The following is an 18,463-nucleotide window of genomic DNA, read 5'->3' as shown; positions in this document are numbered from 1 at the left end:
GGAGTGGTTGACTATGTTGAAGGCCATAGAGATGCTGAGGACAAGGAAGAAGGATAACTGTCCTAGTTGCAGTTGCAAATGACATAATTAGTGGATTTGACATGGAAAGTTTTTGTACAGTGCATGAAAACTAGACTGAGAGGATTAGAACAGAGCTGTGAGAGATGGTTGTCCAATGATAACAGATTGAGTAGCATAGACCTATAATCTCTGGTAGATGCTGAGAGGCAATTTCTTCTCACTGAAGTGTTTGGATTGAAGAGCCTAGTTTCAAGTGAAAGGGTTGGACTGGGGTGAGGAAAGGTTTCTTCATCCAGAGAGTTAGACTCAGAATCCCTACCATGCAGAAGTAGGCCATTCAGCCCATCGGGTCTGCACCAAGAGTACACCTCCCAAGCCCATTTCCCCGCCCTAACCCAATCACCCCTGAACCCAACCTACACATCTTTGGACACTAAGGGGTAATTTAGCATGGCCAATCTACCTAACCTGTACATCTTTAGACTGTGGGGGGAAACCCCGGAGGAAACTCACTCAGACACGGGAAGAACGTGCAGACTCCACACAGACACCCAAGGCCGGAATTGAACCCGGGTCCCTGGTGCAGTGAGGCAGCAGTGCCACTGTGCAGCAGTTGTTCAAAATCTAATAGTAGGAAAGATTGTATTCTTGCTTACTTTTCTTTTAGGGCAGATGCTTTTGGGTGATGACATGGGTTCATGTTTTCCTGTTGTTATGGGAGAGGTGTTTTCAGAACCCCAAAATGTATCATGGAGTTCAACCAACGTCCCCCTTTAATGTATTGTTGCTTTTGAAGCACACGGCTTGTTCTCCAGGTGTGGTATTACAATTATGGACGCGTGGGTTTTTAAACACAAAACAATGTTTATTCCATGAACTCAACTTAACCTTTTAAATAAACATTGGATCACTTCACACTCCTTACTTCAAAGATAACCCCGAAAATAATACAACACTAAATAATCCTTCAGTTATTCCTTTCAACATCCAAGAGACTTAACACCTTTAAACAGAAACACATCAGGTTAAAGGCATTACTATTATGAGTTTAAATCACCCAAATGATCCAGAGATAGTCTTTCATGGCAGAGATCACAGCAGATCCAACTCCCTGCAAACACAGACACATCCAAGCTCTTGTCCTCAAAACTGAAACTAAAAACTACAAAATGGCCCAGCTAAAACCCAGCTCCACCCACACTCTGACGTCACTGCATTTCTTAAAGGTACATTGCGTAAACATCCATTTCTTAAAGGCACTCTCACATGACACTGTAAAATAATAGTGAGGCTAATGAGCTCTTCATTATTTATGCACAAATGGTACAGATGCACGGGGAAATTCAAATGCCAAGAAATTGTCCAAGTTGCGATGCTCCACCACGAGCATTGCAAAATCGGTATCACACTATCTGCCTCATCATTGAATGGCGTGAACTTGTTGTATTTGTGTACTAGATATGAACTAAATTTACGCTTTGTATTTCATTCAAAGTACTTTTTTAGTGATGTGATGAGCAGTAAAAACTGCCGCCCAATCTTTATGACATTACGAAAGTGGAATCTCATTCCTTCAGGTTTCAATTGCTGTTGGTCTACCAATTATTGGAAACATTTAGCGGATTACCTTGTCTATTTTTACTTTCTAGGTGCTGGGAAAACGTACACGATGTTGGGAACAGATTATGAACCTGGTATTTATGTACGAACACTCAATGACTTGTTCAAATGCATTGAAGAAACTAGTGATGATATGGAGTACACTGTTTCCATGTCATACTTAGAGGTAGGTACATATTAATAACTTACAGGAGCAACCTTTCATTTGCTATTTACAGGGCACAACCACAGAAGCTCCATCACCCTAAGCAATTGTACTTCAGCTGTGATCTCCATTTGTTTAACAGCTGGGATCAGCTTTGGTAATTGCATAATTTTATCCAGGTGATCCTCACTTCTAGCTCTAGCAGAAAGCCCTTGGGGCGATAGGATGTGTGTATAATGCAGATTACCCAACCAAAGCTTTGGGGCAGGATTCTCCGTCCCGCCAGCCGCGTTTTCCGGCGCGGCGAGGCGCACCCCCACCGGCAGCGGGATTCTCCGTTCCCGTAGCCAGCCAATGGAGTTTCCCATTGAGGGCCACCCCATGTCGCCAGGAAACCTGCAGGAGTGGGTGCATGCCGATAGGGCGGAGAATCCCACTGATGTAGAATCCCGCAGTTGATTCCTGGAATATATGTGAAGTTGATTCAAGATGACGCACCATCAGTTATTTTCTCTTGCCTTGTTGGCAGATAAGTGCGATGGGAGTGGAACTGCTTCTAACTTGAACATTTCTGGGTTACTTTTCTTGATAATTTCTGGAGCTTACACAAGCTCATCCTGGTCCCCATATCCTAACCAGCAACAGGTCCAGTCACCCCATGCTCCCATACTTGCTCACCTATATTGGCTCGCGATCTACCAATTGCATGATGGCCTTGAGCTATTCCGTTCTGTAACCTCCTCCAGCCCTGCATCCCTTCAAGAACTCTGCACTCCACCAACTCGCGCCTCTCACATTCACCTTTCATAGATTGATGGTCACAACTTTTACCATTTTACTCTGAAGATCTAGAATTTCTTTCTAAATCTCTCCACCAATTCTCTCTTTTATGACGTTCCTTAAAACCTAACTCTTTAACACCTTTAGTGACTTATTCTAATATCTTTCTTTCTCCGACGTCAAATTTTGATGGATTCTGCTCCAGTGAAGTCTCTTGGAACATTTTCCAAAGTGATGAAGTGAAATTTCAAATAGGGGATGTCTGAGCACTAGTTCAAGATGTTGTGAAAAAGCTCAAATAATTATGGTGCATGTCTTCAACTTAGCATTTCCCCAGAGGCTCAAATGAAATCATAAAATAATTTATTGGGATTTGTAACCGTGACCTGCATTCATGGTGCACACAACAACCTACAATGGCACCTGTTCTCCTTTTATTAATATATTGTTATTTAGCTACAACATATGTATGCACTGAACTCATTACATGATCTGACAACAGGAAGGCCCATTGACAGCTTAAGACAGCATTCTACTCTGTTTACATATGCATCCTGCAGGACAAGGTCAACAAATCTGCACGTCCCCCTCCAAGTCAGCACACCATTCTGACTAGGAACCATATCGCTGTTTTTTCACTGACCCTGGATCAAATTCCTGGAACTCCTTCCTAGCACCACGAACACTGCAATGGACCAAGAAGGCGGCTCAGCACCACATTCTCTAGGGACATTCAGGATCCATAAAATCCCTACAGTGCAGAAGGAGGCTATTCGGCTCATCAGTTAGCACCGACTCTCTGAAAAAGCAACTTACTTAGCCCACTCCCCTGCCCTATCCCCGTAACCTTACCTAACCTACACGCCTTTGGACTGTGGTAGGAAACCGGAGCATCTGGAGGAAACGCACGCAGACACAGGGAGAAAGTGCAAACTCCGCACAGACAGCCACCCAAGGTCAGAATTGAACCCGGGTCCCTGGCGCTGTGAGGCAGCAATGCTAATCACTGTGCCACCGATGGGCACCAAAGCTTACCTTGTTGGTCACACCCTTATCCTGTGAACAAATAAAACAAGAACGCATCAGCTGCGAACTGCATAGTTTAAAAAAAAGAAAACCTGTTGCTTTTCTTTGAATCAGGCTATTTATGGATGCTGGCCATGTATTGATTCAATACCCATTTGTTACTATAAATGGGCTATTGGTGCCAACATAATGAATGTCATTTATTTGTGAGCTTTGGTTAAGCGACTTTTAAGTGAAATTCAGACTCGTCAGGCGTGCGGCTCAAAAGAGTGGCCGATGTTTAAGTTTAACTGAATAGTAACAGAAAGAAAACTCAAACATTTATAATTTCTAATATAGAGGTTTATAATTTCACTTCTGTAAACGTTGATATAAGCTCCCCTCCCCTCACACCCAGCGCAATCCTCTTGCTCTTGATTTCGTACGGGTTGCTAAACTGCAGCTTGTTGTCTTTGTGATTATTGCCATGGTGACATGATCCATTGGATGCAGCAGAATAGCACTCCCAGCTGATTGAGTATGCTAACACACTAATAGCATTTGTAACAGGAAGCTAGGAAACACTAACAAACCTATTACTTAAATATAAGTGACAGGAGTCGTGCAAACATTAAGGTGCATGATTCCTCAGTTGCTCTGATAGAACTTTTTACGAGTACATGAAAGCTAAGACTACAGAGTTGCATTCGGTTTTACACTGAGGATGATGAATTTCCTAAGGGGGGGGGGCGTGGTTCCAGATTTTTCCACTGTAACTTGGGCAGATTGGCCATGGAAATCTTCAAAAAAAGTGTAAACCTTAGAGTAAAGGGTTAACACCAGAAGCACGTCACGCTGATGGAACTGTGATGTAATGACACATGGCTAAGTAACAGAGATCTGGTGAGAGGCAAAGTCTAGCCTCATGCAGAGTTCATAAGATGTACAGAGAGCTGTAAATAAATAATAATGGTTTTAACAAATTAGTCTTTACTAGCTTACTTAGGGAGAATAGACAAACCCTGAAAAATTCCATCGAGACCCTGAACTAATAATAATCTAATAATCTTTATTATTATCTCAAGTAGGCTTGCAATAAAGTTACTGTGAAAATATGACAAATTTTCAAAGAAAACAAATGAAGTGGATTAAGACAGTAGCCTTCATTCTTCTTTCTTCAAAACTGTAATTAAAACTCAAATCCTCACGCAAATATATATAGTAAGTATAAACTCTTCTGCAGCCACAGGGGGCTTTTCCATTGCCACAGAATCACCACTCTCCCACTCAAACAATTGCTTTACAGCTAGCCCTGCTCCTTAACTCAATTCAAAATGCAACTGCATACATACATTAAACAGGCAACTTTGAAATGACTATCAAAACCAGACCACAGAGGGTTACCTCCGTGACACAGGCACTTGACGGACTCGCAGACAAGGGAAAATCACACACTAACACACAAACAGCAACCCAACAAACACAGGTTCTTTTTTTCAACCAGTAAAAACATGACAAAATATAAATGACATGGGAATTTAGGCTCTAACCATCCAGGTAAGACAATTAAATGTGGGTAGAGCCCCTACTGTTCAAACTGCCCATGTTCAAATCAGTCAAATAGAGCAAGCCATTTGCTGCCACCATTATAGGGAATGCCAAAGTCACCAGTGTGTTAAGTGCGCCGTTCATTCTATGCCAAAATGGGTGTTCCGTGTGTGAGAAGTATGTTACGGCCAGAAAGTTCCAACAGCACCTCCCAGCTACCTGATTAATGCAGGAGATCTCAGGTACAGTTAGCGACAGGAGAGATTAACGAATTATAAAGGGAACCACTTTGAAGAAGGGAGAACAATGTTCTGGTCAGGTTATAAACAAAAACAGTAAATTTGTATCAACCATCTAGCGGGCAAATGGTGCCCTTACGCCTGCCGTATTAGGGATGCTTTAACAGGGGAGGATATAAGCACAGTGGGATACTGTTTCCGCTTGGCTGCACTGGTTTAACCAGGAGAAATGATCGTGGAATTTTAAATGCAAATTGTGCTCAGCACAAATCTGATTTCTGCAATTGTTTTTGTCAGTTTGAATAAATAAATTGTGCTGGAAATTGACTCCATCCACAAAACTGGTCATGCTCCTGAGATTAATTAATCACAAGTGGGAGTAACTGCTAATTGTGGCCATTTACAGACGCTTTAGGGGCCTATAGAAGTTATGGTGCATTTGAGGAAAAGGATGCTAATAGGAATGTTTCGCAAATTTTTGAATCTAATTTTTAGAAATTCACTAAGAACTTGACCATAGTTCCCCGAGATAACACATGGTTCTGTGTATTTTAAAAAAAAACTCATTTCAAGTGATCTAAAATTGAGTTAGTCAGAAGTGGTGGAGTAACAGGCGATCTAACTAAAAGAAAATAGAATCCATTCTGGGCGGGATTAACGGGGTCGTTCCCAGCGTTTGTAGCTCCAGGAATATCCCGGCTATCTAATAGCCCTCTTTTCTTCTGGTGGCCTGGCGGGGAACGCCCCCGGTACGCCCCACCCCCGATGCCATACTTAGCGTAATTTCCTGCACTGAGGAGCTCCGGAGCTCTGACGAGCGGAGCACCTCGGTGCAGGAGGAAATTGGGTCGCCCCCCCATGCCCCGATATGGGGGTCCTCGTGCTCCCCCATACCCCACCTCAGACAGGCAGGGCACCTCCGGGCCCAATCCCTGGCACGGACAAAATGCCAGCCTGTCGCCCTGGCAGTGTCCCTGCTAGCCTGGCAGTGCCAGGGTGGTACCTGGGTGATGGTGCCAGGCTGGCATTGCCAAAGTGCCTGGGTGGCACCACCCTGGAAGCCACCACCTGGGGGCCTCCGATCTCCTGAGAAATCCCCCCCAAGTGCTGTTCCACCTGTTCCCCATTTGTGGGGGCCAGTACCGAACGGCGGCTGGTTGGGGCCTCCTCAGCAAGGCTGGTAGATGCCGGGTTGCGGTTCGATCCGGTGGCAGCATGGCCACGTGGGTTCTTAAGCTCACTTAGCCGTGCAACATCTCGTGAGATCTGATCAGATCTAACGGCCAGTAGATCGTGCCCGTGATTGAAAATGTGACGGCAGCAAGGTGGTGCAGTGGGTTAGCACTGCGGCCTCACAGCATCGAGGTCCTAGGTTCGATCCCGGCTCTGGGTCACTGTCCGTGTGGAGTTTGCACATTCTCCCCTTCTTTGAGTGGGTTTTGCCCCCACAACCCAAAAGATGTGCAGGGTAGGTGGATTTGGCCAGGCTAAATTGCCCCTTAATTGGAAAAAAATGAATTGGGTCTCTAAATTTTAAAAGAAAAGTGATTGAAAATGTTTTTTTTGTGATAACCGATTTTCAGCTAATTTTGCAAGAGGGTTTCCCTGCCTCTATCAATACAGCATGTTAAGTATAGTTACTCATTTTGCTCTGTGTGAAATAAACAATTATTCTCATTATTAGATGGAGCCAGAATAGTCATTTCTAACTCAGAAGTTTTAAAGAGTTTCTAATTGACAACTATTTCCAAACAATTTGGAAGGGAATAGATTAAATTATACCATAAGCATAAAAATGTGATTAATTTCCTTCAACATAAATTGATGCAACCATTGTGAGATATGCCTATATTTAATGGTTTAGCTGCCTAAAGATCTCAACCAGAGGGGGAAATAATTGGAATTTTAAAAAGCCTTCAGATTCAAAGATTTCCAGGACTTGGGCAACATTATATTCATGGTAGAACCCGGGTCATTTCCAAATGGGATTAGAAGTCTAAAGCGTTGTCTCTGATGAAGGACACTGGGGGTGCAGTGCGGTAAAGGATTGATCTCTCATCTCAGGAATTTGATATCAACCTGGGCAGGAAAGGTGAAGCTCTCTGAAAGCAGAGCATTCTAGAAAGGTTTTAGAACACCACTATACTTAATACGTTATTTTCAAAGAGATAGATAAATCCTCTTGCAAAATTATCAGCTGGCAAAGGGTTAAGAGGGGACTAAACTCCAGTGGTAGATATTTTATTTTCTTCTCTGATTCTCCTTTCTTTCATTTTTATTCTTGCAAATGCTTCTCAATTGTTGCTCCCCTCTCTGATCGGACAGCCCTCTATTAATTTATTTACATCAGTTGGGGCATCATGTGCGCATTTTCTGCAAGGAACTATGGACAGCAAATTATAACTGATGACTCATAGTCATTGTAGAAATCACTAGGATGTCAAAACTCACTCGTATGTAAACAATTCCTTTTCTTGTATCTGGTCATTATGTTTTGAGAGTGGTTTGTTTTAAATGAACGAGTGTGTTACAGGCTGTAATGTATAGTTAATTCACACCCAACTGCAGTTGTAAGGATTCTTCCCTCCATGATAAGTCAGATATTAGGGATAACCGTGACCAATCCTGCCTCTACACTGGACAGCTCCAGCTGTACAGCAGTGAAGGAAACAGATGGTGAGTCAAGTTTCACTGCTAATATGTTAAATGTTTGAGTCAATCGGATTCTCTCGGTGAAAAATGTTGATGGTGTGCGCACCGCGGGTAGAATTTAATGTGCCTCGGACTGGGTTAGGAGGCAAAGGGAAGCCAGAGAATCGGGAGGGAAGATGGGGCTGGAGTGACAGACACTTTCCTGATGGCTTAGAATTGTCCCAGCAGCAGGGAAGTCGAGGATGGCCTTCTTGTCAGAGGCCAACTGAGACATTTAAGTGTTCAATAAAAGGTCTCTTACTATCAGTAATATGCCTGTGTAATGGGCAGCAGGAAGGCACAGTGGTTAAAAACTTGCTTCACAGTGACCCGGGTTTGATTCCTGGCTTGGGTCACTGTCTGTGCAGAGTCTGCACGTTCTCCCCATGTCAGGCGCCATAATGTGGTGACTAGGGGATTTTCGCAGTAACTTAATTGCAGTGTTGATGTAAGCCTACTTGTGATGACACTAATAAAGATTATATTATTATTATTGTTCTGGAATTTTACTGGATGGGTGGTCCCTCCATGATATGGAGGACCACCTAGTGAAACCTGGGTGGACCTCTCCATGGGCTCAGTGACGGAGGGAGGAGGACCGGCCCTACCCTTAGCAGCAACATTCATCGCCCCTCACCTCCCCAACCTGGCCGTGCCTGCCACAATGGCCCTAACAAGCCCACTTATCTTTGGTCCCAGGACAGAGTCCTTGATGCTGCTCCAGAGAAGGCGTAGTCCCAGCCTTGGCCTCTTTTCCTGGTGTCGCTCCGTTTGACCGGCAGCTCTTAGAAGTGGGATCTCTGCCCTTAAAGGGCTTGACGCCCAACAGTTAAATGCTTCATGGGCAAATGATCGGATTGGGACTCTGGGAAATGACTGATGCGGACTTTCCCTGCCGGCCTGTCACACTGCTCCTCCGACAAAATTCAGCTTAACATTTGTAGTGCTGCGTGAGAAGTCTAACATTGAGCAGGCCACATGTGCAGGCATTGGAGGTAACTGGCAGGAGTATCAATTATTATTATACATGCCCAATGCTGCCCAGGCATTTGTACGTGGCACTACCTCCAGTTGATGACGGATCTGGGGTGAAGCGGACAAAATGATACCCATGAGATTTGTGAAGCCCAGAGTAATGCTTTTCTGCAATATCAACTCAATTCTTCCAGAGCTTGAAGAGACAGTCCTTTCCACTCTGGCACCCAGATCTCCATGGCAGCAGTTTCAGCAACTCCTGGAAGAAAAGCAAAAAACCCAGTATAAATGGAGTCTCCGCCGTTATTGTCAAATTCTCCAAGGTGGACAGTAATTCTGCAAACATGGCACTGCACATGAGGGAAGTGGACTTGTGCAGGCCCACCATCAGCAACGTCTTCTATGTTATAGCTGTATGCCCGCACATGCATTTGCTACCTCTGCTAATCCCAACTCTCGAATTAGCAATGTCATCTTCTTCATGGTCCACCACCCTCCTGTTCATCCAAGCTTTGTCTGTCATTGAGAGCCCTGCCCTCTGGCTCATGTTTAAATTCCACTGGAAACGATGTCTCCGAGCTGTTGAATGTGAGGGAAGAACTGAAAGAGAGTTTGTTGTCCGACGTGTTGTTGTGGCAAGATCCTCTGGCGCCTGGTTAGGGTTCCCAAGTTGGTACATCCAGAAAAGAAAAGGATCAGGACTGGTGAGAATGTATTGCTGTAGAGAAGAGTCCTCGACTCCTACATGCTCTGTTTCCCTTTAGGAAAACTTCCTCCTCAATTCACACTGGACTGTCTGCTCTTTGAACAAGAATGGAAACACTGAGAATTACCTTTTGGTTACCATTAGAGCGATAAACCCAGGTATTTGTATGCATTCATCAATGGTGCACTGACAGATGCTGGCACTAAGCAAGTAAATTATATGTGAGGCTTTTCTAGGATGATTGCATGCAACGCTGGGATTGATCAAAGGAGCTCATTCTTGAGCTGAGAGGGGCTAGTGGAGGTTGAGTGTAAGGAGCTTAGTTATGAGTGGGTGATCAGCCTTTCGATACCGTAACACAAGGTGTTGTTTTCCTTTGCACAAAAAGCAAATATCTATGTGAATTGGGTAGGCAAAGTTAGATTCTTGCAAGAGTTTGGTGCTTGTGAGAGTTCCGTTAACACCATTTACGTTCTTTAAAGATGGGCACCAAGCGATTAGGGCGCAGGGAGCCCTGCTGAGGTTTGTGGAATGTGATCCTCAACATACCTAGGAGTACACATTTGCACCAAGGTATGATTGTGAGACTCTGGAGAAAAGGATTCCTGCACTCAACCAGAAGTCGAGTGGCACAGCACCAGAGAAGCGAGGAGTTTCTAGACTGCCCTCTCCAGAATGTTATCGCCTGAGAGGCAGGGCTGGACTGTATTAATCATAGGAATAACGTGGCGAGCAGCCTCCCTCTGCCTTCTGAAACAATGAAGTGGCGATGCCGCCGTTGGACTGGGTTGAGCACAGTAAGAAGTCTTACAACACCAGGTTAAAGTTCACCAGCTGAAGGAACAACACTCCGAAAACTAGACAAACCTGTCGGACTTTAACCTGGTGTTGTAAGACTTCTTTCTGAAACTATAAACCAAGCAGCCAAAGCTCACAGGATACATTCGAGTCAGTGCCATAGATAGTCGCTTGAGATGTTATAAAGGAAGTTTCATGGCTTAGGCATCAGATTGAAAAGCAAGATCTCTAAAGTGATGAACTCTGTTGCATGCCCCATTCTGAAAAATGAGCAGGAATGCTTGACTGATGCACAAAGATTGAGTTCACGTACTTGGGACATTGCAGCAAGTTTTGGAATGGGTTGAGATGCAAGCTTCAGCCAGAACTGAAATGATACCGATATCCTCATGGAGAGGATAAAGAGAGCAACGGAGGGGGAAGAGGGATGTAAGATGCCGGTTGAGGATGGGGGTGGGGGTGCGCGGGTAGTGGGGGGCTAGGATGTGAACTGCAGCTTGGGTAGCATAATTAGTAAAAATGTTGGAACTGATGCAATACCCTTTGCTAAAGTAAAAGAAAATAGGGGACGAGTGGAAAGAGGTTATTCCATAGAGACAAAATCACTGTTGTGGAAGAGATAAATAAAGGAGAAATAATGAGAAGTCCAGGAAAAGGAATGTGGGTCAGCTTTGCAAAAATAAAAATAGGAGTATGAATTGCAAGGTATGGATGTGAATACAGAGTGTTCAAAACAAAGGTAGGCAGTTTAATTATGATGTAAGGTGACATGGCTGCTATGATAGAGATTTAACTTGTTTTGGACACCCTGGGAATTTAATATTCCCAGTTCTTATAGCTTCAGAAAATGGTGAAGCAAAAGGTGGATGGGCTGGCCATCTTAGTTAAGGATTCAATTACAATGCTTGAATTTAATGAGTTTGTCCAAAGTTAGCATCACATAGGTTTATATCTATAATTCTTGGAACACATTACAGCTTGGCCACTAAAGGAATGCAAGACTAATAGGGCAACAACACGGGGTATCTTTAACTATCCCAAGATGGACTGGAACAGAACAAATGCATGTGGGGAATGCTCTTCGAATTCATTCAGGACTGCTTCCTAAATCAGTCCATCCCTAATTCAACAATGTAAAGAAACATGGACTGGGACAACACTAATGAATGGGGGCGGGGGGGGGGGGGGGGGGTTGGGGGAGATCTTTACTTCATACATAGACCAATATTGAAAAGTCAGACGTGGAATATAAATACCTAATTCATAGTAGAATGTATTCCTTGTCCCAGGGTTTCATTGTTCATTGTTTTTATACAGTCAGTGGCATGAAAAGAACAACAGTTTTGAATGCAGTGTAATCCAACACATACAGTGCTGTCCACATTCCTTTCACCAGCTTGTCATAAATTGTTGGCTCTGATTCCCATACTTGTCTTGGCAGCCACTGTTTAGTTATCAATAGATGAATAAGGGAATTGTTATCTAAATCATGAACTAATTGCTAATATTACAAATGTTTCTTTCAGGTTTAAAAGAGACAGGAAATCCAGTAACTATGGCCAGATTCTCCGTTCTGAGGCGGCACAGTGGTTAGCACTGCTGCCTCACAGAGCCAGGCACCCGGATTCAATTCTGACCTCGGGTGACTGTCTGTGTGGAGTCTGCACATTCTCCACTTGGCTGCGTGGTTTTCCTCCGGGTGCTCCGGTTTCCTCGCACAGTCCAAAGATGTGCAAGCTAGGTGGATTGGCTTGGTAAATTGCTCCTTCGTGCCCAAAGGTTAGGTGGGGTTACAGGGATAGAGCGTGGCATTGGGCCTAGGTAGGGTGCTCTTTCGAAGGGTCGGTACAGACTCAATGGGTTGAATGGCCTCCTGCACTGTAGGGATTCTATGATTCTGTGAAGTGTCATGGGAGTGTCCCTTTAAGAAATGTTTTGTCTTATCACATGGCTTCAGTGATGTCATTGGGCTGTGGCTCTGAGTTTTACTTTCGTTTTGGTTTGGGCTTGTTTTGGTGGCACTGAGTTTTTTGCTTTCATTTTCACATTTTGGCTGCTGCATTCAGACAGACAAGTATCTTGGAGTGTCTCTCTACCTTCAGTTTAAAAGCTGTATCTAGGCTGCTTGATAACGTGAAAAGAAATAATTGTTTTCTGGGAGAAATTCAAACCTGTCATTTTGAAAAGGACACAAGAAGTATCCATACCAAGTCTTAAAGATAGTAAGAGTGCTGTGTGCTGGGCTACACCTTTGAAAAGGGTTTTCTGGTTTATGGGATATCGTTATTAAATTGGAACAGCTTAAGAGGGAAATTTATTAAGGGTTATACGTAGAGTACTGTAGCTGTGTGGGGTATTTATGTTAGTAGTTGATAAAAATGCTTACTGTGTGTGTTTATAGAAATGTAAACTAGATTCGTAAAATAAACTTTGTTTTGATTAAAAGTGCTTAAGGCCTCTGTTGAATAACACCTGAAAGATAGGCCCTTGTGCTCATCGCAACCAAAATCTATAAACAGTTATAAACCCTGGCCCATAACAGAAGCATAAGAACTCCCGCCAGTGGAGAATCTCCACTCAGACTGGGAGCAGGTCCCAGCTGCGAGTCTCTCTCCTTAACCATGCAGATATATGCATGGTGCAGAGCTTGTCGGAATACCGGTATCAGGCCACTACTTTGAGCGGCTGGCCCGATCCCGAGGTCCAGCGGCAGGCCCCCCTCTTCCCACAGCTTTAGTCCTGCCCACCCCACTGACAAAGAGGGGCATCCCCCCAACCCCACCACCACCACCACCACGGGAATAACGAGTCACCACCGTCAGGTGACCCGATTTCACCCCCCCCATCAGAGACCCCCCCCCCCACCAGACACCCCCATCAGTCATGCCTGTCTGAAAGTTGAAGAGCAGTCTAGACAGTACAGTGAAAAATCACTGCATTTTCACTTACCCTTCCCTAACATTTGCTGCCTCAGACAAAAGCCTTTAGAGCAGCAGCTGTTACAAATGTCAGAGGCTTCCTCCAAAGTCCAGAACACTTGAAAGGGCTTCAAATCCCCTTTTGTGGGTCAAAGCACAGCTGCTTGGTGGATTGTTTATTGATCTTTCCTTCATGCTTGAATGCATCTTCATTACCTTGCTTTGATGCTAACCACAATGTTTATAAGCACTCTTGCTATGATTGACAGCTCTTCACCACATCAAAAGGAACAAAATGCTTTCTGCTGTGAAAAAGAGGAAGTGAAACGCTTGGCTGCTTTTGATGTGGTGAGGAGCTGTCAATCATAGCAAGAGTGTTTCTGAACATTTGCAGGATACTGTCACAAGTCAGCAGTCTCAACAACCATGGGTTTAAATGAATTTATGCAGCAATGGGAGTCTCGACCAGGGAACCCCGATCCCGAGAGGCTACCCCGAGTCCAAACACTTGCCACCAAAATCGATCCCCTCTACTTCCTGAGGTCCAGGCATAATGTGGGGCTGGTGATTTGGGCTTTCAGCCTCCTAATCAGATTTAAATACACGCAAATTGTGGATTTGAATGGTGCCGCTGGCACGGGGTGGGCAGTTTGCTGAGGCTGGCGGCGGGGCAGCGGAGCATTGCAACTGTCTGGCGCCTAGTGCTGACACCGTTTTCCGGGCGACCAATCATTCTTCGTCCGATAACTGGCGTCAGGCAATGGAGCATCTACCCGATGTTTATTTCAACATAATTATGAATAATGAAATGAATATGTTGAAACTATTTTTTTACAAAACAATTTCTTTCTTTCCTGTATTTAATATCCTCACTTCTGATCATGTTAAAAAGCTGAGCTGTGGGCAGAGGTAAACATGTTACTGAGTAACTCATATTGTGCTTCAATATGAAAATATTAATCACGATCGTTCTCACTCTGCATATAATCTTAGCTAATTAAAAATATCTTTCTGACACTTCTTTCTGACACTTTTAGATTAATAGAGAGTTGGGTTAACTTTCTGAGAAACGAAATGGATGGTCAATAATAAAAAACAGCTCTGAAGGAAGAGTCATACGGACTCGATGTTAACACTGGGGTGAATTCTCCAGCACACGCTGCCGGTAGCGGGGTTTGCAATGTAGTGGAGAATCGAGCGTCAGGCTAAAAACGGGATTGGTGCCCGGTTTGAATCCCATTTCGGTGCTCTGGTCCCTGCCAGTGGCGGCAGCAAGGTGCATACTCCGCACCGAGGAAGGATGCAAATGTGGGTTATTTGAATTCATTTGCATCCGATTAATGGGCTGGAAGCCCGATTCTCCACGCCTCCAGGATATTTTGGCTCTCTCGGCCGGGATTCACAAGGGCTTGGATTGGTGCAAGTATTATCAAGAGTATCCCTGACGCAGTCAATCAAGGGGATAAGTAAGCAACATAGGTGCCCCCAAAGTACATCGGAGGGCACCCCAAAATGCAAATCCTGCTGACCACCAACAACAGACACCCACTCAACAGAGTTCCCCCCCATCAACATCAGAGACCTGTCCCCACAGCGCCAGAGACCCGGGTTCGATTCTGACCTTGGGTGACTGTGTAGAGTTTGCACATTATCCCCATCTCTGTGTGGGTTTCCTCCGGGTGCTCCAGTTTCCTCCCAATATCCGAAGATGTGCAGATTAGGTGGATTGGACATGCTAAATTGTCCCTTAATGTTTAGGGCTTTGCAGGTTTAGTGGGGGTACTGGGAGAGGTTGTGGGACAGCGCCTAGTTAGGGTTCACTTTCAAAGGGTCAGTGCAGACTCAATGGCAAATGGACTCCTTCTGCACTGTCGGGATTCTTATGATTCTACATCACATGGTTTTAAACTTTGATCTTTGATCTACGAGGCCTCTATTCACTTTCAAAGAGAAATAGCTTTTGGTAGGCTGTAATTGACAGGGTAATAGCTTCCAGACAGCCAGGTGTCTGGATTGTTTATTTTCATTTCCCATCTCACTTGAATGCATATTCAAGTACTCTGCTTTGAAGCTCTCTGATAGGGGGGGGGGGTTCTCTATTGTGGGGGTCTCTGATGTGGGGGTCTCTATTGTGGGGATCACTTTAAAATTATGTCCCCTCGTGACAGCCATGTCCACCCTGGGTAAAAGCCATTGGCTATCCACGCTATCCATGCCTCTCATCAACTTGTACATCTCTATCAAGTCACCTCTTTTCCTTCTTCGCTCCCTCAACCTTTCTTCTTAAGACAAGCTCTCCAGTCCAGGCAACATCCTGGTAAATCTTCTCTGCACCGTCTCCAACGCATCCGCTTCATTCCTATAATGAGGCACCAGAACTGGGCACAATATTCCAAGTGTGGTCTAACCAGGGTTTTATAATGCTGCAGCAAAACCTCGCGGCTCTTAAACTCAATCCCCCTGTTAATGAAAGCCAACACACCATACGCCTTCTTAACAACTCTATCAACCTTGGTGGCAACTTTGAGGGATCTATGTACGTGGATCGCAAAATCCCTCTGTTCCTCCAGAAATGCAGCCAAATTTTCTGGCCAGTTCTTCTAATATCGGGTGAGGGCCATGGTTTGTGCCGTCACTCTGGCGGTGCGGGGACTGATAGAACCAGCATTACTAGCTCCACAAAGATCAGAGTGCCATCTTTAAAGGGCTCTTTGATTTGCGAAAAAAATAAACTCCCTCCCACCCTTCTCGCAGCCATGGAGGACCACCCCCACCAGCTTTGATGCGACCCTCCCCCCACCCACCAACCACACAAATTTCAGAGAGCAGTTTTCCCCCTCTTCACCATTCCCCCCCCCTCCAACCACACATAAGGGGAACACCCCCTCCCCCAATGGGAGGAGGAGTAATCCCTGGCAGTGCCCACCTCGGTGTCCCCTGGCAATACCCCTGGGCAGTATCCCCTCATATTGCCCTGGGGTCAATGACCAGCCTTGGCCCACAACTGCAGGACCTCCAGGCACCTCCGCACCGCTGACATGGTCATCGCAAATGTATTTTGATTCTGAAAACAAGCAGTGAATCTCGCTGGCGTGGTGTCACACCACCGGCAGGGAACTATTCCACAGTCTGGCGGCTACGGAATAAAGCTACGGAATATAGCTACGGAATAAAGTTATTTGATTACATACAAGTCCGCGAGACATGCTGTTAGGTGAATTAGACATTCTGAAGTCTCCCTCAGTGTACCCGAACAGGTGCCGGAATGTGGCGACTAGGGGATTTTCACAGTAACTTCATTGCAGTGTTAATGTAAGCCTACTTGTGACAAAAAGATTATTATTACTATAAATCCTTGCAAATCAGAATCATGCCCTTTCTGGGGTGGAAGGGGGGGAAACAGGGTAGATCTGAAACTGAGATCTTGCCGGCGCGAATCCCATTATGGCCCTCTCACCAGACTTGCCGACCGTAACGGGATTTATGCTCATGGCTATCGGGCCCACAAAATACTGCCCCATGAAATGGAGGCATCAATTTATTACTGGATTTCTGCCCATCCTCATTTGCAGATGCACCTCAATCCCAGCAGTCAAAGTACCTGCTGGATACAGGGGAGTTTAATTAATGCAAGTTAATAGGATTTTGATGATGTAAGTAAGATTGACAATACCACGTCTGTGAAATGTGGGAAATACATAATCAGAGGAAGCCATCATCAATGAAGTAAACAAAAACGCTGGATGGGGGCTGTTGTGTTATGTATTCTGGGATAACACAGGCTGCAACTCGATGTAGATTTGACCAAAAGATACTCCAGACTTTGAAGTAAGCTCAATATGATTTATTGAACCATTAGCACAGTTCTCTATGAGTTCGACTCTCCTGCTAATCTTGCTATAGTAACTCAGTCTAACTAACCAGTCTGCTCTAAGCCACGTGGTGGGTGTGATGCTTTCGTTCTGCCCCTGTCCTACTCTCGTAAGTGTCGCCTGTGGAAAGAGAGAGAGCATGTGTGCCCTGTCCTTATATATGGGTTATGTAATGTCCCCTTGTGGTAGTGTCACCTCTGGGTGTCCTGACTGCCCATTGGTCGTGTCCTATTCTATGTGTTCATTAGCTGTATGTCTGCATGTCATGACGTCTCTGGTGCTCCCTCTAGTGTTTACTTAGTCGTAGTGTATTTACATTAACTCCTTGTGTATTTACAGTGATGCATATCACCACAGGGGCGGGAGACAAGTATTTATGGCAGTCTCTTATAAGTAATTTTAAGTAATAAAAGCTTCCAAAGTTAGTGTGCTCACTGCTGGGTTTGCTTTTAAAAGCTTTCAATCCCCCCTGCCCCTCCCCGTTTTCCTTTTCAAGTACTTCTGCAGGTCTTTCACAGTCAGCCAGCGTGTTACTTACTGGGGAGAAGCTCTGACAAAAGATCATCGATTAACTCTGTTTCTTTGTGCACATGCTGTCTGACCTGTTGAGTACATCCAGCATTCTCTGTTTTCATTACCAACTGGGGGGCATTTCGCTCTGGGTTCATGGCAACGACATGGTGGTGAGGACCCGGAGCCAAAAGTCCCTGCTGACTCCTTAGCATGTGTTCCGTCCACTGCCTGCCTGACCAAACAAAACTACTTTCAGGACGCAGGCTCGAAATGTTAATGGAGTTAGTTGACATTTTAAAAATCGTATTCCAGTTGCCTATTTGAGTTAATTCCAAATATACGTTGAAAGCTCGTGTGTTTTAATCACTGTTATTTTATGAAGACACTCGGGATACCATTTTTAGTGACTTGAAATAAAGGGGTGGATTTTTCAGCCCCCATTAGAGCTATTGAAAGCGAGAGGCTGGGGGTGGTTGGGGGCACATACAATAAAATGGTGGCCAGCTCACTGTCATCCCGCCTACTTCTCCATTTTACAAGGAGCAGATAAGGTATCAGGCAGCCCATGTGCCGTTCGGCCTATTAAGTGGACAGTTAACTGCCAATTTAGGGCTTCATTCCACCTCTACTGC

At 44.8% G+C, this 18,463-nt stretch overlaps 1 protein-coding gene across 1 annotated transcript in view; it reads left to right on the top strand.

The window, feature by feature from the left end:
• Positions 1–18,463, top strand: part of kif19 (kinesin family member 19) — a 285,358-nt gene that overhangs the window by 161,213 nt on the left and 105,682 nt on the right. Inside the window, exon 5 of the mRNA XM_072483431.1 lies at positions 1,671–1,807. Coding sequence (XP_072339532.1) covers positions 1,671–1,807 — 137 coding nt within the window. The remainder of the gene's footprint in view (positions 1–1,670; positions 1,808–18,463) is intronic.

Source organism: Scyliorhinus torazame, chromosome 18 (genome assembly GCF_047496885.1).
Source record: "Scyliorhinus torazame isolate Kashiwa2021f chromosome 18, sScyTor2.1, whole genome shotgun sequence".
NCBI lineage: Eukaryota > Metazoa > Chordata > Chondrichthyes > Carcharhiniformes > Scyliorhinidae > Scyliorhinus > Scyliorhinus torazame.
Note: the sequence above shows the minus strand (reverse complement) of the source record. Positions and strands in the feature narration are given on the sequence as shown.